Here is a 21,445-nt window from a genome sequence, read left to right as displayed (position 1 = left end):
CCCAGTCACCAGTCTAGCTGCCACATTCTGGATTCTAAATCCCAATTTGATTCCCACCATTCTCTTATATTATTCTTATATTATTCTGGGGAGGGAAATATGCCTCTATAGTTGATTTATACAGGGATGATATTAATCCGTTCGTTGCTATATTTTCTTCTACTATTTTATTTTTATTTTTAATTGTCTAGTGGCTTCAGTTTTAATCTTAAGAGTTTATTAGAAATCCCCTTAGTTGGTATCCTAATAGCCACGGTATTTGAATGTTCCCCAATTGGGTTTGAATCTCATTAATGGTAAGCGGCGTTCCATCTTTGTAAAAATATTTCAGGTCGTATAATTGTTTTTCTTTCCACCCTTCTATGTTAAAGATTTTATATTTATTTGTAGGTTATTTATAGGTTTTATATTTATTTGTAAGGATTGGGTAAATCTGTATTGGCATTATGAGTGATGTGCCTGGGACAAAGAGATTTGCCCATATTGTCCAAATTTTAAAAGTTGTGTAAGTAAATGGGTTTTTGAATCTGTGTAGGAAATTTAGTTTATCTTTTAAAAGAGGTATTACTTTCATAAGAATACTGTCTATTTCCACATTCTCCAGCTTATTCCATTGGATTCCCTCATTACCAGACATTAGGTCTATCATATTGCTTAGTTGACACGCATTATAATAAATGTTTAAGTTTGGAAGTCCCTATCCTCCAACAGTTGGGTGCTGATACAGCAGGGATTTTTTAAACGTGTGTTCTATTTGATTGAAATACAAATGTATTAATTTTTCTTTGCCAATTGGACATGTGGGCTGGTGGGATCCACACTGGTAGGGTTTGGAATAAAAATAATAACTTCGGAACAATATCATTTTGGTTGTGGCCAGTCGGTCCATAATAGAAAGTTTCATTTCCCCCCAGCACCGCCTATCTATGTTTATTGTTTTCCATACTTTGCCATAATTTGTCTGATATAACAAAGAGACTGCTCAGATATAGTTTCCATATTCTGTGACAGGTCTAGGTGGTTGTTTTTTTTATTATTATTACTTCTAGGCTGAGCCCTAGTTAAGTCATAAAGGAGATGGCAGACTAAGGAAGAACTTGCTTAAAACATGAAGCGGTATTTATTTTACCAACAGTTTTTGTGACAATTTCCAAGGGGTTAGCTGTTTTCATTTGTCTTTAAGATGCCACAAGACTCTTTACTGTTTTTTGTGAATATTGGCTAAGTGGATTTTTTTGTGTGGAAGGAAAACTGCTTTTCTGTTGTAATTTGTTTGCAATGAAGGTGGAGTCAGTGATTACAGAGGTGCGGGTGCATTCATCTGTTTGGGAGATATGCCCTCAATCTGTAAACCCTTCTGAATTCTCAGGGCCAAACTACACCTTATGTTAGATGATACATCTGATGAGATGTGAGCTTGTTTTCGACAGCTGCAGTATGGCAGGCTCCAATCAGGACTGGGACTGCAGCACTGAGTAATGGTGGATTAAATCGTCCCTGCCCCTCCACACTGGGGACCTAGTTAAAATTGTGCCTCTAAGCCAGGGGTCAGCAAACGTTTTCAGCAGGGGGCCGGTCCATGGTCCCTCAGACCTTGTGGGGGGCCGGACTATATTGGGGGAGGGGGGAAATTAACGAATTCCTATGCACACTGGGAAGAATGGGGCGGGGGGAGGACAGGCGTAATAAAATAAAATAGTGTGCATTAAAGAAGGGTGGGGAAGGCTCAACAGACAAGCTCACCCACCACCACACTGATCATCCTACCGCCACCCCCCAACACACGCACACAGACCCACAATCGCCCCACGGAGAAAAGGGCAGCAAGTTCAATATGCAGAGAACGGCCTAGGCGAAGGAGGGATGGTGGCTCCAGAGAAGTGGCACTGGGTTGGGGGGAGCTAGAAGAAGAGGTGAGGGGGGCAATTAATCCTCCTCCCCACCCCACCCCCCAGCTGCCTTCTCGGTTTGCCGTGTGCCTCATTCACTGAAGGGCTGGCGGCAGTGGGGCAAAACAGGCTTCCTCCCCGCCTTGAGAAAGAGGGCACTGTGCTTACCTTCCCAGAGGCTGCCGCCACCACCACCACCACCACTGTTTCTTCTCGTGAAGCGGGTAGGCAAAGCGAGCTCGCCTGCTGCGCTCTCTGGTCCACAGGAGCACCAGGGCAGCAATGGTGGCGGGAGGAAGAGGCCAAGCAGCAGCGGCTTTGCCAATCAAATCCCGCTGAGGTAAACCAGGTGCGTTTGATTGGCAGAGCTGCCGCCGCTTGGCCTCTTCCTCCCATCGCCATCGCTGGGAGTCTTGGCTTCTTGGCGGGTTCTTAAATGGCCAGGCGGGCCACCTGCAGGACCCAGGAAGGCCTGATCCGGCCCAGGGGCCATAGTTTGAGAAGGTCTTGCTGAATCTTGGACTGACTACCTAATAATGATTGCAAAGGGCAGGAGAATTGGCTGAAACAGGGAATTAAACTAACAAAACGGGACTGTAGCCAAGTGAGCTGTACTGAAGGGTATTCTCATTGAATTTGATGGAACTTGGCCGATTGTGTCCATTAATTTCAGTGGGTGTACTCTATGATTTCTAATTCATGTTAGGAAAAGAAACCTAGGTAGGAACAGCTTTGTAAAAGAAGGATCTCTTTTCCTCTGGAAAGAACTGATGATGAAGAAATACATTGACTCAAATGTTCTCAAGCGCAGCCTTCTGTCTTTTGTGGTCTGCCACCTGCTGGCTTGTGGGCTTCTCAATGGTGTTTGGCTGATCACTGTGAGAATAGGATGTTGGAATCAATGGGCCTGTGATGCGATGCAGCAGCGGTATACACAAGGGAGAAATGTAATTCTTCAAATGCAATATTCAAAACTATTGAATACTGGCTTTTAAAATAACATAGCACCAGGGACATTTCCTGCACAGCCCCACTAAAGGTGAGAATTGCGAGAAAAGCTGCTGATTTTTTTTTTAGTAGGTCAGAAATACTTTGGGTGATGAGGAAAGAGATCTGGGTACTTTCATTATTTCCCTTCAGTTAGTAGGCATTTTTCTCCAAATGCCTGGACAAAGCAAGGCGGTTACCAGAAAATAGGTTTTATTGCAGGAAAGGTGGTGTTGTATTAGTACAAAGGCTTACAAAACAATACCCCCTTTTCTCAAAACAAAATTGTAATTTACAATGTTTTCTTACTTCCATAAAGAAAATACAAAGTGAATGCAAACAGTGTGTGTAACGTGTTGCTAATCTTTGGTCAGCACAGGTAGATGCCTGGAAAAAAAAACCCAGATTTGGCATGTGCTTTGGGTTGTTTCAGATGTGAGGTCCTTTTACATTGCATATTATAGGTACCAGCTGTCGTTTGTTAGCACCATGGTGACATACACTTATTAAAACATAATGGCACAACATTTTTTAAAAAATACTAAAAGTAAACTAAATGCCAACTTGTTGTACAAAAGTAATTCTTATAAAATAGGCTATGATAAAATGAGGCATATTGTGTATAACTACAGTATTAATGAAAATTCTTAATTGGTTTCAAATATGCATTTTTTCTTTCTTTTTTTCTGTGCAGCATGAATAGTGTACACATATGGCAGCCCTGAAGCAGCTCAGTCATATTTATTTCAGCATTAATCCAAGCCAGCACCATACAGAATGAGGCATCAGGTGTTCCCTTCTAAGAATATAAGGTTTGTTTTCAGCTGCCCACGGTAATGCAAGTATGTAGAGCACCTTTAGTTTGTGGTGAAATGAGGTGTTGTGTGACATTGAGGTTATCAGGAGAAAATACAGTACGGTTTGGCCTGCAATTGGTACCCCAAGCAGTCCAGGTATTTTGCTACAGTGGTTGAGTGCCACCTTCCATTATTAGTAATTTCTGAAATGGAACCTAGTCCTCAGGGCAGTAACATAAGCATTAGTACAGTGGTGCCTCGCAAGACGAAAAGAATCTGTTCCGCGAGTCTCTTCGTCTTGCGGTTTTTTTCGTCTTGCAAAGCAAGCCCATTAGCGGATTAGCGCTATTAGCGGTTTAGCGGCTATTAAAGGCTTAAGGGATTAGCGGATTAGCTGCTAAAAGGCTATTAGCAGCTTAGATCAGCTGATAAGCGGCTTAGATCAGCTGTTAAGCGGCTTAGCGATCAGCTGTTAAGCGGCTTAGCGAACAGCTGTTAAGCAGCTTAGGGGCTTGGGAAAAAAGGGGGGGAGAGGGGAAAAAACCCCAGGAATCGCAAGACATTTTCGTCTTGCGAAGCAAGCCCATAGCAAATTTGTTTTGCGAAGCACCTCCAAAACGGAAAACCCTTTCGTCTAGCGGGTTTTCCGTCTTGCGAGGCATTCGTCTTGCGGGGCACCACTGTATTAGTATTGAGGCTTATGGTTTCTGAAATTCTGATCACAGTCACTGATGATAAGGCATGGCTTAAATACCCTTCTTGGAGGGGGAAGGATGTTTTGACCCTCCGGAAATGTAATACAGTGCTCATTCGCCTTCATGATATTTTAAAGAACTGCCTTTATGCTTTGTGGGATGACTGGCACAATAGTGAAAGGACACTTTTTTGGAGGGGGGGAGAGGAGAATCTCTTGGTTTCTCTTTTTTGAAAAGAAGAACCTCTTACCTGTAATAGTTCAAATTCATAAAATCTCAAGGAAAAACAGGTGTGTTTTCCTTTTTTGTGTGTGTTAACGTAGTTTGCTAAATTCTCATATATTACTGCATTAAAAATAAATAAAATCTCTATTTTTTAATTTAGGAACTATAGCAAAATACCCAACGTGCTAGACTGCTAATAGGAAAAAAAGTAGCTCACATTTTGTGCCATATGCTGACCTCTTGAGCACCAGTATACTTTAAACTGAGGTTATATGGAAGTTACAGTAACCATGATTGGCATTGTAGTCAAAAGCTTTGGCCACGGTAAAGTCAAAGGGCCATTCTGCAGTCTTGGACAGGATGGAAGGACTCAGAGGTTTCTGTCCTTGGTAGTTTTTGGTACTTTTGAAAAAGTCATTGTCTCTCTTTAAAGCTTTCAGAAAGCGAAGTATGTTAAGATGTATAAGTGCATGAATGGAAGTGAATCATTCATGAAGTGGAGCTAAGGAGTGGAGGTTTTAGTAGAGTTCAATCCAGAGCCTCATTTTAAGAGCTTCTCCAAGCTCTCCTAGGAGGTAGTTGTCCTCATTGCTTTCTTCCAGTTTCTTTAGCTCATTCTTTTTGTAGAGAGGAACGCTAGCAATTTCCAGTGCGTAAGTGCCGGTGATTGCCTTTTTCTTGGCAATCTGAAGGTAACTCAGCCCATTCTTCTGGTGTATCCGGAAGATGTTATTATGATTACCAAAGGAAATCAGATAGCGGATGTGGTTTGTCAGGGGCTGAATTGCAGGAATGAGATCTAGGATGTGTTCTTTATTGCTGAGCCCAGACACATTGAATCTCATCTTCAATGGGTGGTCAATGTCCAAACTTTCCAAACTGATCTATAAATGAAAAGTGAAAATGAAGGTATAGGCAAACCCCATGATCTGTCTTGTTTATACCGTTCTTACAGCTGTTAACTGGTCCAATTTGCCAAATTTGCTGATCACACTAAAGTGTTCAGGTTGTTAAAACAGAAGGAGATTGCAAAGAGACCTCACAGGACCCCTCTGAACTGAGTGATAGAACTACATTTGCGATTTTGCTGCCCAATGAAAACAGATATTGTAAATGCCATTACACAAATCTCTGGCGCATTTGGAATTCTGTGTACAGTTCTGGTTGCCATACCGCAAAAAAGGATGGTATGGAATTGGAAAAGGTTCAGAACAGGGTGACCAAAATAATCAAGGGGTTGAGCAGCTCCTCTGTGAAGCGTATGTTATAACATTTGGGACTTTTGTTAAGAGAAAAGGCAAGTAAGAGGTGCCATGACAGAAGTTTATAAAATTATGCATGGCATGGAGAAAGTGGCTAGAAAAGGGTTTTTCATGAAGGACAAGGCTTTCAATGGCCCAGTTCCTGGAAACCACAGAAGGGGAGAGTGCCCTTGTCCTCAGCTCCTGTCTGCAGGTTTCCCACGGGCGTTTGGTTGGCTACTGTGAGAACAGGACGCTGGTCTAGGTAGGCGTTGGCTAGATCCACCAGGCTCTTCTTATGTTTTTACCACCGCTCTGGTTATTGCATGTGAAACAGGCAGGCACTGGCTTATACCAGGAAGCTGGATTTCAAGAGGCTGGCTATACAAATTGGGACTTTTGCCACAGTTACAGCTAGGGGTGACCTTTATAGACAAATACAAATAGGAGCATCTGTGCTATATAGAGATTAGTTTGAGTAAAGCTATACAACGTGGTAGAGCCTAAGAAATGTTCATGAACATTCTTGATCACAGCAGTTGACGGAATAGGGGAGGGTGGTCCAGTATGGAGCCCAAAGGCTGCATGCTGGCCTCAGAAACATTTGACACCCCCTGCCCAGCCCTTGTGCTGCCTTCCCAAAGCCAGGTTAAATGTGGTGCTGGGGTTTGGGAAGGAGGCATGCGGGCTCTGACAGGGTCTTAGATTGCTCCCATTTCCTTCGCTAGGCCTACTTAGTGCTGGCCCAGCTTTGGGAAAGAGGCATCATGGCTCTAGGCCCTGGTCAGAGGCTCACACCTCCTTCCCAAAGCCTGGTGTTTTTCTTAGCCACCCGTGAGAAGACAGCACTGGGGCTCACCCTCTGCACGCCAAACAGCTCATGGATTCTGTGTCAAAGTACTCTTGCGGCTCACTTGGTGTGAAAAGTGGGGCCGCCCTCAGATAGGGTAACCAACAAATTCCAACCCTTCCCCCAGTTTGATAGGAAAAAGCTAGCTACCTCAATTGGCCAAATCTATTCATCTTAGTTTAGGAACAGAAAGTGTAAACTAGTTCTACAGTTTTACCTCATTCAGCTCAGTTTGATTGAGACTTCTTTTCTTCCTGCTGTCTTTTTTGGAGTAGCCATTAATCTTACACTCGTAACATGCTTCAGGAGACAAAGCATTCTCTTCATCCCCATCTAAGAGCAGATACTGGCCTTTATTAAACCCCATACCTGAGACACAGTGCCTGTTGGAAGAATATAGCAATTTTAATACTTGGAAATCTAAACCATCATGTGACATTTCCACTTCCTCAGTATGGAATCGTGGCAAACCATATACTACTGAAAACATTCTTAAAACTTGGTTTCTGTGTTGAACATAATCAAGCGGTCTTTGAAGAAAGGTGAAAATGAGTTACTCTGAGGTAAGGCACGGGGCATTTTGGCTATTTCTGCAGCAATCTTCTGGCAGTGGCAGAAGAGAAAATATTATCTCTAGGTTTGGGCACAATGCATTTAATCCTTGGCTAGTCCACGTTAGTTCATTGAGGAAGAAAACAGACTCTATCCAGGATATCAAAAGTACTACAAAACTGTCCTGTTGTATAAAGTGAAGAGAGTAGCCACACTTTTAATATTGTCTAAAATGGGGCTTGATGGTGGACAGGCCTTGGTGGGTGCTAAGACAAGTTTGATAAGAAAAGCAGAATGGAGCTAGTTGACTTTATAACTGGTTGGCAGAATTGCTAGAAGGTCCCTGGCAGGAATCAGTATTAAGATTTAAGCAAAAGCTGCTTGCTGGTGGGATGGACCATTGCTGCTTACCAGAAGAGGCAGGGGTTGTGGAACCAAATCCAACACTCCTATCAGTGCATGACCTCTCTACTGCGTTGCCTTCCTCATCCCAGTGAGCATCACTAAACAACCTGCTGGGAAGCTAGTGTTGTAGCTTTGCCCTAACTGACAAGAAATATCTGGATTTTAAGACTTGTTGGGAGTGATGTAGCTGGACACCTAGGCCTGTGTCTTTGTAAAGGAGCAGACGGCATCAGTTGCCCTGTAGTGTCTCTTACTGCTGACTGTCTAAAGGCTGTCCTAATCTCCCAGCCACTTCAGAAAAGAAAGTGAAAATTATGCTTCTTGTTCTCAGATCATCAATCAGAAATAGTGCGTTGATAAAATACTAGATTAACTAGAACACATTTGCTAACAATTTGGGCTACCTGGGCCTTCTAGAAGATTAGTATTACAATAAAATATAGATGCTGGCTTGTGGGAATCACCAGCAAATACTCACCCTTGCCCAACTCTGTAATATCCAGGTGGGCAACCACAAAGATAACCGCCTTCTGTGTTGGAGCAACCGTAATTGCAGGGGTTCTTAGTGGATGAACATTCGTTTACATCATGGCATGCAGCTGAGAACTGATCAAAGGAAAATCCAGAGGGGCAGGCACATTTGTAGCTTCCAAGAGTGTTGTAGCATGAAGCTGAACCACAAATGCTAGGATTTGAGCATTCATTTTCATCTGTTGGACAAATGACAAAATTTTTTTTTTTTTTAAGGTATACAGAATTTATTAACAGGACAATAGTAGTAAAACAGTAATATAAACAGGTTCTCAATTTCAGATTTTAAAGATTGGAACAGGAAAGTGCTCTTGCCGTTTTAAATAACAAAATAAAACATACTTCAGTATGGTAGTGGCTTAAATATCTCACCGGCAGTGTGAGAGGGCAAACCCCATCTATTGTGCTTTGTTTGACTCTTCCCACCATAATTATTGTTTTGCTCTCCCTCAGCACCTACGAATGCACAGTTCCTTGAATGCAGACTGTAGCTAAAGGTGTCCTTTGGCAACACAGAGCAGTTTCCATTAGCCGGCTAGGCATGACGCTGCAATCCTATAATCTATGCCTCATTAGTGCCACCTACTGATTTCTGCTGCCCTGCTGTTTAGTTTCTTTGTCAGAGTTTTGAAAACTTAAATGTTGAATTTGAGATTTTGGAATGATCTGCTTGTGAAGTTTTGTTTTCTTACCCACACATTGATTCCACTGATAATGCTGAACATATCCTTGTGGGCAGCCACACCTGTAGCCACCAAGAATGTTTTGGCAGCCATGTTGACACCTGTGGTTTCCTTCACACTCGTCCACATCTGTAAAGAAATAATGTGGTAGATATAAGAAGAAAAGGGAGAGTTACAATTCTATACACACTTACCTTACAAGTTCCATCAACTCAGTGGGACTTATTTTTAAGCAACTATGCAATAGGAATGTGCCTTAACAAAATTTCTTCAGAGGAAATTGGAGTTGGTAGTAACCCTTTTGACCAACCCGTTACACCCTCCCTGGGAAGAGTCCCAATCTTCTTCAAGAAATACAGCCCTCTGGATTTTAAAGGATACCTGTTCCAAAATCTCAATCAATCATTTATTATTCAGTCACATAACTGCTAAAGTTCCAATGTCTTATTGACTTATTCTTGCAGCTAGGAGGTGTTTACTGATACAACTAAAACTGATTGCCTTGGTAAACAGTCTATGACATTTTAATGGATATTTGAACATTTCATTCTTCTTTTCTTACATTAGATATGCTCACTGCCTTCATAATTTCCCTAAGTGTTTAAAGTATTTACCACCTTCATCGTCCTTTGAAACATCTCTAGCTTGTTCTTACCTTTCTTAAAATGTTGTGACCAGAACAGGGCACAGTAATCCAGCTGCATTCTAAGTAGCACAGTGTAAAATAATATCTCCTGTGTTCCACTTACCGTATTTTTCACTCTATAGGACGCACTTTTTCTCCTCCAAAAATTAAGGGGAAATGTGTGTGCGTCCTATAGAGCAAATGCAGGCTGCGCCGCTAAGTCGAAAGGCAGAACAGGGAGACGGAGCGCTGCGGAGGGCTCCGTCTTGCTGTTCTAGCTTGCGGACGGCTGCGCGCAAAGCCTCTCCAGGGCAGCGGTGTGCGTTCACCCCGCTCTCCTGCAGAGGCTAGAGAGGCTGTTCCCAAGCCAGAACAGTGAGACGGAGGGCTCTGTCTCGCTGTTCTAGCTTGGGGACGGCTGCGCGCAAAGCCTCTCCAGGGCAGCGGGGTGCCTTCACCCCGCTCTCTTGCGGAGGCTAGCAAGGCTGTTCCCAAGCCAGAACAGTGAGACGGAGGGCTCCGTCTCGCTGTTCTGGCTTGGGGATGGCTGCGCGCAAAGCCTCTGCAGGGCAGCAGGGCGCTGCGCTCCAAAGGCTTCAGGGATCTTTGAGGCTGGGGGTGGGGGGAAGCAGCACTACCCCCCACCGCCAGCTCCACACGCTCGGGTGAATGCACCTTGTTTTACAGGGGGAGAACAAGGAGAAAAAAAATTTTCCCCTGTTCTCCCCCTCCTATGGTCCGGTGCGTCCTATGGCCCGGTGCGTCCAATAGAGCTGCAAAAGGCCCTTCAAATTCTAAATTGCATTTAGAGGCTTGGATGTGAAAGTGCCCTTCCACGAACAAGAAACCTCTTCTGCTTCGAGAAGGGCTGTTAGCAACTTAGTGGAAGAGCTTTGTGTGAGAAAAGTGCACTGAAATCCAGATATGTTCTTCTGTTTATGCAAGTCTGTTTCCTATCTGCTGCCCCCACTTCCCAATTTTTAACTATGTATGATTTAAATCTCTTACATGTGTGCATAGCAAGCACTAATGGCTGGAATGGGAACAGTTCCCCACTGGAAAACCACTTTAAATCCTCAAGCCTTGATTAACAAATCAAATCTCGCTTTCCAATGGGGAACTTTTTGCGATACACACACACTGCAATGCAGTCCCAGATACCTGATTATACAAAGCCTTCCGCTAGTGCTTGTGCAGAAGTTAACTGGAAAGAGCCAATAACTGAAAGCATTTAACTCAGGTTCTTTGGACCCAACCCAGAATCTGAGATCTGGTGCATAAATCTAATAGTGAAATTTAATCATTACTGAAAACACGGCAGTGGCAAACGTATGAATAGATATCACAGTGATTGCTTTAAAATTCTTGCTTCAAAATATTGCTTAAAAATGTTTGCTTAGAAATATTCACCCAGCTACTTAGAACTAATAGAACAAAAGGTATAAGTCAGCATTTCCCAACCTTAGGCCTCCAGCTGTTTTTGGACTACAACTCCCATAATCCTCAGCTAGCAAGACCAGTGGTCAGGGATGATGGGAATTGTAGTTCGAAAACAGCTGGAGGCCCAAGGTTGGGAAACACTGGTATAACTAATGGAATACTTATGCTGCTGTCTCATTAGACTCAACTAGCTCCCTAAGCTAAGGCATTCAGATTTTGAATGTTGTGTTGCAATGAAGTCCCATAATAAACCTGCCTATGCTCTTACGAATTTATAATATAAGCTCAGTATGCAATATTATATAAATAGGGCTATGATCTTACACCTTCTGCAAATATATCATCTACAAATAACTTTTGATGTTCAGATTTTACCATCACAGTTTAATCCAGTTGAGTCTAGAGAGAAACCTCTCTGGCATTCACAGGTGAAACTTCCAGGAGTATTCTGACAGATTCCTTTTGATCCACAAAGTGAAGGCTGTGATCCACATTCATTGTTATCTAAAAAGTTATTCATTCTTATGAATCAGATTGAAAAAAGAGATCTAATACAAATATAGAAGTATATGGCAATGGATATATACATGCTTGAAACTTGCACATTTCTACAGCTATCAACATAGCACATGGTGTTGACTAGTTGACTAAGGGTTCGGAATATGATAGATTGTGGGAATTATCTGCACCCACAGTGCTACTTCCAGATGCAAACTAAATATGGGGTTCTCTTTTGAAAATATTTCATTCCACATCATTAACTTTGATTTACCGTATTTTTCGCTCTATAAGACGCACCAGACCACAAGACGCACCTAGTTTTTGGAGGAGGAAAACAAGAAAAATAATAATCTGAATCTCAGAAGCCAGAACAGCAAGAGGGATCGCTGCGCAGTGAAAGCAGCAATCCCTCTTGCTGTTCTGGCTTCTGGGATAGCTGCGCAGCCTGCATTCGCTCCATAAGACGCACACACATCTCCCCTTACTTTTTAGGAGGGAAAAAGTGAGTCTTATAGAGCAAAAAATACGGTAAATCCGCAAGGTGTGTGCTAAAGGTCAAAGAAGATTATGGACATTTCATATGCCAATAAAAAATACTTTTGGATGTAGTTTTAAGCAACTGTAACTTTAAGTCAGCTTTTAATAATACTTTACTCCTTTGTCTCTGTGTGGTTACATCTACAATGTAATATTCAGCAACTGCATAAAAATCCCGTGAGTGCTTTTTTCATTTCTTCTGACATTTTTCTTTATCTACACCCCCCCCTTGAACTTCTATGTAGTGCAATGATGACAAATATCTTTATACAGTTGTGCTGTTGTTGTTTTTTTAAAAAATAATTCTACACAGATCAGATAAAAAAATCTGGCACTTAATGTGACTTATTTGTTTTTATGAATGAAAATTCATTGTTTCAGTTTAACTTACCAATACAAGCCGTATGATGTTGTGTGAAACCCGGTGGACATTTACATGTGAACCCTCCCAAGGTATTGACACAAAGGAACTGGCAGTTGTGCTGCTTAGTTTGACATTCATCAAGATCTAAAAGTGAAAAAGAGGTAAAATGTATTATGTTCAAAATGAAAGCAGAATAGCTATTTCCTAACAAATTATTTATATCACAGTCAGGAAAAGTATGATTTCCTCTTATTTCAGTAGATCAGCCACAAGGCTCTTTTACATGCTTACCCCATGCTTGGCTTGAACGGTTGGAGTATAATTCCATAATTAAGAAGCAAAGCAGAGCTGGCTTCCTTTACCCAACTTGTCAAGACCCTACCTCTGTTTTAGTTAGTCTCAGATACACCTGGACAGTTTTGTGCCTCTGTTTCTTCTAGGGAACACTGCCCAAGCCTTCTCTGCCTGCAGCAGAAGCATGTAAAGGCTCTTGTAATATACAATTGAACAAACTGGGCCAAACTACACCTTTTTAATACAAAAACCAAGCAAAAGCCTTGGTCTAGCAGGCCACTTTTATTCAAAAGGAAAAGCACAAGTGGGGAACGTACTCCCAGGCCAGACTGGGACCCCACACCCAATTCGCTGCCAAAAATTCAAGTATTACACAAGAGGTAAAGGTAAGGGGACCCCTGACCATTAGGTCCAGTCGTGAGACCGACTCTGGGGTTGCGGCGCTCATCTCACTTTATTGGCCGAGGGAGCCGGCGTACAGCTTCCGGGCCATGTGGCCAGCATGACTAAGCCGCTTCTGGCAAACCAGAGCAGCACACGGAAATGCCGTTTACCTTCCCGCTTGAGCGGTACCTATTTATCTACTTGCACAGGCGTGCTTTCGAACTGCTAGGTTGGCAGGAGCAGGGACCGAGCAACGGGAGCTCACCCCATCGCGAGGATTCGAACCGCCGACCTTCTGATCGGCAAGCCCTAGGCTCTGTGGTTTAACCCACAGCGCCACCCACGTCCCAAGAAGGAATTACACAAGAAGGAATTAACAAATAAAAGCAACCCATCAAAGCACTCAGCCACTAACCTCTACAGGTTTTTCCATCTTCTTGCAGGATATAGCCACGCGGGCAAGAACACTGGTAACTTCCTTCACTGTTCTTGCAGATAAAGTTGCATGGTTTGGGAGACTGGGAGCATTCATCAAGATCTAAGTAGGGTAATGAACTATTAGTAATTCAGTTTCTTGCTGGAAATAATATCTAAAGATACAAAGAAATGACTATTCCCCCCTCATATGGGAAATATTGAAAAGAAAAACAGGTGTGTGCTAAGAGCCACCTTGAACGCTATTTGGTGTAAAGATGGGAGACACATTCAGTCAATAAATGCACAAAGCGGGTGAATCTTTCTCCTAACATCTGTAATATTACTATATTTCAGGATAGTGCCAATATGACCTCTGCTTCCTTTCCTAACTCCCAGATATGGGTCTGATATGCAGTGGGATTGGTCAGCTTAGATGGCGATAGCAACCCCTGCGCCACACACACACAGCTCATTTGTAAACCAGTTGTTACTGTCCCACAACTTACAAGGGGAAATTGCTACTTAGGGCTGTGTGGCCAGAGGTTTCCCCATTTTGTACTGCAAAGTGTTCATTCACTTATGTAATGGAGCACGAAGGAAGGCTATAAGGCTGTTTTAAAGTCAACCAAAAAGAATGAATTGGAAGTCGGTGGTAAAACTTACCCACACAAGAAGTGCCACTAATATCAGTGGTGTAGCCAACTTTACAAAAGCATCTGAAAGAGCCCATGGTGTTGATACATTGGCCATGCCTACATAGGCTTGGCATGACTTTACACTCATCGATATCTGTGGAATAACAGGAAATATTTCAAAAATAACATTTCTTACTGTAGCATAAGAGACTAAGGATGCGATCCTGGTGTGGAGCATAGTCTAATTGCCTCATTCTGCACACTACTGGCAGGGGGAAAGGAGGCTGGGCAAACAGTATTTCATGCCAAGAAACAGCCCATTTTACCTCCCATTTCCTCCCCCCCCCCCCATTGTCTCCCTTAGAAGGATAAATCCTATTATGCTTGGAATGTCGCCTCAGAAACCATAAAACTGCACCTTTATTTGCTTAAGAATGTATTACACAATTTTTCAAACAAATTATTTATCTTTCGACCTGATTGTCAAATTCTGAGTATTTACTTTCATTGCGTTAAGTAGAATTTGTAGGCTTGTCACACAAATACCAAACCATTTGCCTAACTACTTACCAATTTAACTTCACAGAATTCATATCTGCCCAGCATCAGTGAGCATAAATTGGTTGGAATGAATAAAATTTGAAAACTACAATACTGTCATACCTCATGTTACATTTAATTCATGATACGTTTTTTCAGGTTGTGTCCCGTGGCGAACCGGACGTACCGGAAAGGGTTACTTCCGGGTTTTGCCACTCGCGCATGCGCAGAAGCACCAAATTGTGCCACACACCTGCGCAGATACCTGCGGGCTTTTCATGTTGCGAACGGGCCTCCAGAACAGATCCTGTTCGCAACCAGAGGCACCACTGTAGTATATGGTAGGTGGCCCATTTTGCATGTCACATGGTTTATATTGAAAATAAACTCTGAGTAGCATGCCAGCAGGGCACATTGCAGAAATCAAAGGCACTCCACTCCTCCCTCGTTCCTACTGCTCCTGCTCTGCTAGGAAAGGAGCCATGGTCTGCTTTGCCATATTGTCCGAAAGTGGGATTGCTGTTTGCGTCCCTTGGGCAAAAGAAGCTAGATATCCATTCAGAGTGTTCTGCTAAGAGAAACTGCTGTGCAGTTGTGTTTAATTTACAACACTGTCGACATACGCCACAAAATCATTGAATTTTTGGTTTGCAAAAAGCTTTCTGTCTGTTATTATTAACTTTACAGTTAGCCATCTACTCCTGTTTCAGAATAAAAAAATACTGTTCAGCAAATTAGGAAAAATCAAATAAGACCCATTTATCCCATCAACTTGCCAACAAAGGTCCGTATAGTAAAAGCTACGGTTTTCCCAGTAGTGATGTATGGAAGTGAGAGCTGGACCATAAAGAAGGCTGATCGCCGAAGAATTGACGCTTTTGAATTATGGTGCTGGAGGAGACTCTTGAGAGTCCCATGGACTGCAAGAAGATCAAACCTATCCATTCTGAAGGAAATCAGCCCTGAGTGCTCACTGGAAGGACAGATCGTGAAGCTGAGGCTCCAACACTTTGGGAACCTCATGAGAAGAGAAGACTCACTGGAAAAGACCCTGATGTTGGGAAAGATGGAGGGCACAAGGAGAAGGGGACGACAGAGGACGAGATGCTTGGACAGTGTTCTCGAAGCTACAAACATGAATCTGACCAAACTGCGGGTGGCAGTGGAAGACAAGAGTGCCAGGCGTGCTCTGGTCCATGGGGTCACAAAGAGTCGGACACGACTGAAAGACTAAACAACAACAACAACATCCCACTTATCTATCAAACAGTACCTCGTCCATCGGTGGTATACCCGGGACCATGTGGGCAAAGTTTCTTGTACTGGGTTGTTCCTGGGAGTGGGCAAACCTCGCACTGATTTCCCCAGCCTCTGCCTCCATCACAGCAGCACTCTGATTTTGTGACAAGGTTTCGGCTGCTTGAAGCCATCTGGCACATTGTCTGCAAGACTTCAGCAAAGCAGAAACCTTCACGGTTATCTGTGAAGTGAATGTGAAGTAGCAACATATGGATTAGAACAAAGGGCACATCCTTGTTTAAACTATTTATTAGGTGCTCTTTAGCAATGGTTCTAATAGTGGCTTAATGTTTAGCATAATTGGCTTTTATTTGCATTAATACAACATTTACATATATTTCTAGAGTTGACATGAGGACTTCTGTTGTGATGGTAGTATAATAATAACAACAACAACAACAAATATGCCACAATTGTAACTTTTCCAGGTTAAATGCCTGGGAAGAAAAGGGTATCATATTCTATGGAATCATTTTATCCAATTAGCCAGCAAGTCCTTTTCCAAATTATCATACTTCATCACAGAATACTACCTGAAAACCAACAAATCTATTTTATTAGAATTATAAACTGGTCCATTTTTTGTACCCTGATGTGGTTTTTCCATGCATAATTTTAAATACCACTCACAAAATACTATTTCATTTTAATACTACATACAAGCCCATAAGTTCTTTAAGCCAAAATTCAAATATACTTTTAGTAGTAACAATACACTGATGTTTACCTTCCTTGTTTTTATGCATTTTATCCATGTAAAGTTTTTAATACACAGTAAGATTACAATGGCATTTATTTACCAAATTTGTAAGCAAAATGTGTAAGGTAGATATGTTGGGATCTAAATGTTAATTATGAAATTTAATAGCTTTATCACCATCAAAGATCATTCTCTCAGAAAACTATGGGCATGCTATATTAATCTGTGTCCAGAGCACTAACTCTTAGCAATTTGATGGGGAAAATCCAGTCTTTATCCTGAACAATTGAGCTATATACAGTATAACTCTTGCAAAAGTACACCTCTCTCTTGACATATGACAGGATAGCAGGCAACCCTGAAATTGGAGCATTGCGTGCATGAAAGGTGTTAAATCACTACTTGATATAGTATCTCCAGCTTTCCTAATTTAATTAGTTTTCTCTCAAACCATCTGTCTGGTATTTTTTATTTTTTAGCAAACAGAGGAGGATAATCTTTTAATTTCCCTTCCTTGTAGATAAGACAGATACAAAAGATATTGTTTCAGTCAACTACCACTTATATCCAAACTGGCAAAGATTTCTTAAACACTCCCTTCATTTGAACAGAAAATAATGGACTGTAGGTTTACTTGCCAATGCATTCCGTTCCAGATGAACTTGATTGGAAGCCATCATTGCATTCACACCTGTAACTTCCAATAATGTTGACACAGTGACCATTTTCACAGATACCTGGCTTGGTGCGGCATTCATTTTCATCTTTATCACAAATACAGAAACAAAAAATAAATGTGTACAGAATCACAACGCAAATTAAATGATACCAATGCAATCAACAACTTAAGATCACTCAAGTGGGTTTCCCCTTCCTCCTCTAAGGAATATGCTAACTGAGGCTGCAGAAGGACAATAATAATTTGAGACTGATAGTGTTGCTAGAAATAAGTCTGAGATCTAGGAGCCTGATTTCCTCTCTGTAATAATCCAATGCTATGGTGCTGAGGGTTCTCCTAGAAAACTGATAGGAAGTAAGAAACATCAGAATTAATGCTATAAACTCCCAGCTTATGCTCAGCATATATTAGGGACGGGGAGAAATTCAGTTCAGTTCACAATTTAATGGAAGCCTACCTAATTCGTACTTCCCAAAGCAATATGCAAACTGAAATGCAACTGCCCTTCAAAATTTACACTTCTCCCAATTTTTTGATGGAGCTTTCCAACCAAAAAATGAGCACACATTAGACGTGTGCATCAAATCCATAGGTGAGTGAAAGGAGCATACAAAAAAATCCCAATATCAGGGACACTGCTTGAATAAATATGGACGTTAGGCAACACTGCATACAAAAATGTGTCTACTATGTGCACTAACAATAGGAAAAAGTCATAATATACATTAACTTTTATTCATAACAGTCACTGGGTAATACAGGAATACTGAGTTAAATAGGCTCAAGTTTTTTTCTTGAAGCAACCTATCTTAATACCTACCCATGCAACCTTCTCCATCTGGTCTGCGGGTCATTCCAGGAGGGCAGATGCACATGAAAGTTCCTATCAGATTTTTGCACATCATACCTCTTGATTCACAGTCGTGTAGACCTTCTGCACATTCATCAAGATCTTTAAAAAATAACCAAGGAACGTATATGCTTAGAACATCAATCTACTATTTGTTCCGGGGACAATATTCTGTCAGTAGACTCCTATACATATGCACCCCAAAGTAAACAGCATAGAGTATAAGGGAACTTAAGTGAGTATACCGTCTTGCACAGATGGGGAAGGGTAACGTTCTCTGAAATGTCCATTCTATGCACAGGGCCAGCTAGACATACGAAACAAGGAGTCTCAAAATGTGGATGAGCCAGTCATATTGGGAAGAGGGGTTCAATTAGTTACGCACTGGGGAACGGTTTAGGGTAATTTTTGGAACAAGTCATGCCTATACAAAAGGGACTGACTCCACTTGAACCACAATGCAAACCAGATAGTTGGGAGCTTAAAATAAAAGAAGTAGCAGAGCACCTTTAAAACTGATCACCAAGGAAAAATCAAAAAGAGCTGAAGAGTTTCTAGCTGAGGATACATCATCCCTAAGGGTTGAGGGTGAAAATGTTCATGATTGCCCAAACAGGAAAGAGGTAGGAAGTACCATTTGTACCTACCTGAAAGGTAGATTTGCATGTCCAGTGTAGCATCACTGAGTTGGGCTTACTTGTGCCTCTAGTGGACAAAGGAAGGAGTAGGTTTTTTTTCAGGGAATTAGGCTAGCCTCTCCTCAGTTTTGCATATTTGCTGAGAATGAACTGGCCAGAACTGAAACTCAGAACAGTGTTAACCTACTTCCTACAACAAACAAACAACATGAAGTCCAGTTGGGCAACCAGAGGTGGCAGTCAGTGTCACAGGCCATAGAAGGGTGTGGCCCCAGTGATGCGACACTGGACAAGGAAATCTACCCCTCAGGTATTTCACTTGCCAGTGTGGAATTGCTAGGTTGGGATGTCGAGGCTTCTGACATCCTGGCTGTTACCAATCCCTGTCGTGATCCGCTGCTGCATCCAACCAGTGAAATAATAATACCGGTAATTAAAAAGATCTCTGGACGTAAAAGCCCTGGGCAAGCCACCATTTCTCCCTCTTCCAAAGTCAGTCACAGTGGGGAAGGAGGAGAAAGATTTGACAATACACACATGCATGTATACAGGATAGAGAAGACGAGGATTAAGAGGTTAAAGATTGAAGTAAGAAACACTAAACCAGGATGAAGAAGTGAGAGGGACCAAAGCGAACATGACTGCTTTGTGGAGGCAGAAGCAAAAAACTGAGGAGGGGCAAGGCTATTTCCTGAAAAACCTATTCCTGCTTTTGTCCACTAGAGGCGCAAGTAAGCCCAACAAAACTGGCAAGCAAAATTAAGGCAATGAAGGCACAAAGGAGTACAAAGCAATTCAAAGTGGCCAAAGCACTGAAGGGTGCTTTCTTCTTGTCTGTGTTAAGTGAAATGTAGGTGATACATTTGAAATAAAAAACATTTTCCTATGAGAGATTATTTTAAAACAAATAAATCCATACCTTTACACATTTTTTGGTCCTCTCTTAATTCATAGCCCACTGGACAGGTGCATTCATAGAAACCATATGTGTTTATGCAGCGAAAAGCACACAACAACGGGTTTTGTACGCATTCATTTATGTCTGGACAAAATAGAAACAACGTCAGTGTTATCCAGTCCTTAGAAATCTTCTTCCAAAAATAAAAAACAAACAAGCCACTCTTTCTTATTTTTACTTCCCTTTGGCGGTAAAGGGAATTGGAAAAAGATTCAAAGCAGGCCCAAATGTAGCCAGAAGATAAAACAAATTATAATTTACCTTCGCAGTTCATCATTGGCCCAGGTTCAAACCCGTCAAGGCAATTGCATTCAAAGCTGCCAATAACATTGGAACACGTGCCATTTCCACATGGGTTACCAATTGAACATTCATCGGTATCTAGGGTGTAACAAGCAAAACAAATTTTTGAAAACTAGGATGCAGGTGAAGTTCATGAAGTTTTAAAGATTACAATGCATGAAATTAACAGATTTTACATATGGCTTTGAATCAGCACACACCTACACAACGCACTCCGGTGTAATCTAGCTTGTATCCCAAAGGGCATTCACAACGGAAGGATCCATCTGTGTTTATGCAGTGACCATTGGAACAAATGCCTGGGCTCTCAAGGCATTCGTTGACATCTAGAAACAAGAAAGTAACATCAAATCATTTGTACTGTTCTGTTTTCCATCTCGGGATTCCTTTAGTATATAACAGATACACATTTTATTGGACAGTAATAGAATTCCCTTTACCCTCCCAAAGAGGAATAAATGAATAAAAAGGAAATAATTATTTCTTATGCCAAATTGTGGACAAAATAAATGAATTATTATTAAGGACATTTGCTTTGCTTCTCTGATTAACAATTCGTTCACAGTGATAGCAGCAAAGTTATGGAAAACTTTCCCAGTGGAAATCTGCCAGATACCCTCTCCCCCTGTCTGTAGACAGTTGCTGAAAATGTTTTAAACTTCCAATGGTTTATATTTTGTGATTTGTTGCTTTAGACAAATGATGTGGTCTTTTTTTTTTTTAAGAAGAAACTTGATATACAAAAAATTGAGCTGCTGCCAATTTGCTGTTTTAGTGCTGTTGTTTTTAGTACAGGCAGCGAACGTTTTAGGTGGGTCCGATAAATGCGCAAATGCCCACATGTGCATTGTGTCAAACCCGGAAGTCACAAAAAGGGGTGGGGCGAGGCAGGGGCGGAATGGCATGTTTGCAGGCTTTTTCAACGGTGTTTCAAATATATGCAATTTTATTTAAACCCGTGGTGCTTGGAACATAACCCCTGGAGTTGCCTGTATTGTAGTGTTCTGCATTGTTTCAAATTTCTATTTGACAGTATAGTATTTTAATTTGTCATAAGCCACTCTGGTTGCTCTAAACCAACTTGGCCCTCCAGCTGTTTTGGGACCACAACTCCCATCATCCCTAGCTATCAAGGACCAGCGGTAAGGGATGATGGGAATTGTAGTCCCAAAACAGCTAGAGGGCCAAATTTGGCCATCACTGCTCTAAACAGAAGATGGGATGATGGGAATTGTAGTCCTAAAACAGCTGGAGGGCCAAATTTGGCCATCACTGCTCTAAACAGAAGAACTGGATAGAAATTACCATAATGGCTAGTACACAGAGTATAAATCCTGTGGGATGCATCTACTATCCTAGGCCTATATTAACTTGTGCTGCCATGTGACCATTCACCAATAAGAGAAAGTAAGAACGTTTTCTGCAG

At 41.8% G+C, this 21,445-nt stretch overlaps 1 protein-coding gene across 1 annotated transcript in view; it reads right to left on the bottom strand.

The window, feature by feature from the left end:
• Positions 1 to 4,564: 4,564 nt before the first annotated feature.
• FBN2 (fibrillin 2) overlaps positions 4,565 to 21,445 on the bottom strand; it is a 138,609-nt gene continuing 121,728 nt past the window's right edge. Inside the window, exons 52-65 of the mRNA XM_083403565.1 lie at positions 20,220 to 20,345; positions 19,978 to 20,097; positions 19,678 to 19,800; positions 18,091 to 18,222; positions 17,230 to 17,355; positions 15,866 to 16,072; positions 14,081 to 14,206; positions 13,416 to 13,538; positions 12,350 to 12,466; positions 11,296 to 11,424; positions 8,865 to 8,984; positions 8,120 to 8,351; positions 6,902 to 7,067; positions 4,565 to 5,477 (exon numbers count right to left, since the gene is read on the bottom strand). Coding sequence (XP_083259691.1) covers positions 5,112 to 5,477; positions 6,902 to 7,067; positions 8,120 to 8,351; positions 8,865 to 8,984; positions 11,296 to 11,424; positions 12,350 to 12,466; positions 13,416 to 13,538; positions 14,081 to 14,206; positions 15,866 to 16,072; positions 17,230 to 17,355; positions 18,091 to 18,222; positions 19,678 to 19,800; positions 19,978 to 20,097; positions 20,220 to 20,345 — 2,213 coding nt within the window. The 3' untranslated portion in view covers positions 4,565 to 5,111. The remainder of the gene's footprint in view (positions 5,478 to 6,901; positions 7,068 to 8,119; positions 8,352 to 8,864; positions 8,985 to 11,295; positions 11,425 to 12,349; positions 12,467 to 13,415; positions 13,539 to 14,080; positions 14,207 to 15,865; positions 16,073 to 17,229; positions 17,356 to 18,090; positions 18,223 to 19,677; positions 19,801 to 19,977; positions 20,098 to 20,219; positions 20,346 to 21,445) is intronic.

This window comes from Podarcis tiliguerta (assembly GCF_965153285.1).
Source record: "Podarcis tiliguerta genome assembly, chromosome: 11".
In the NCBI taxonomy this organism is placed as follows: domain Eukaryota; kingdom Metazoa; phylum Chordata; class Lepidosauria; order Squamata; family Lacertidae; genus Podarcis; species Podarcis tiliguerta.
The sequence above is the reverse complement of the archived record's forward strand: the minus strand, read 5'-3'. Positions and strand labels throughout refer to the sequence as shown.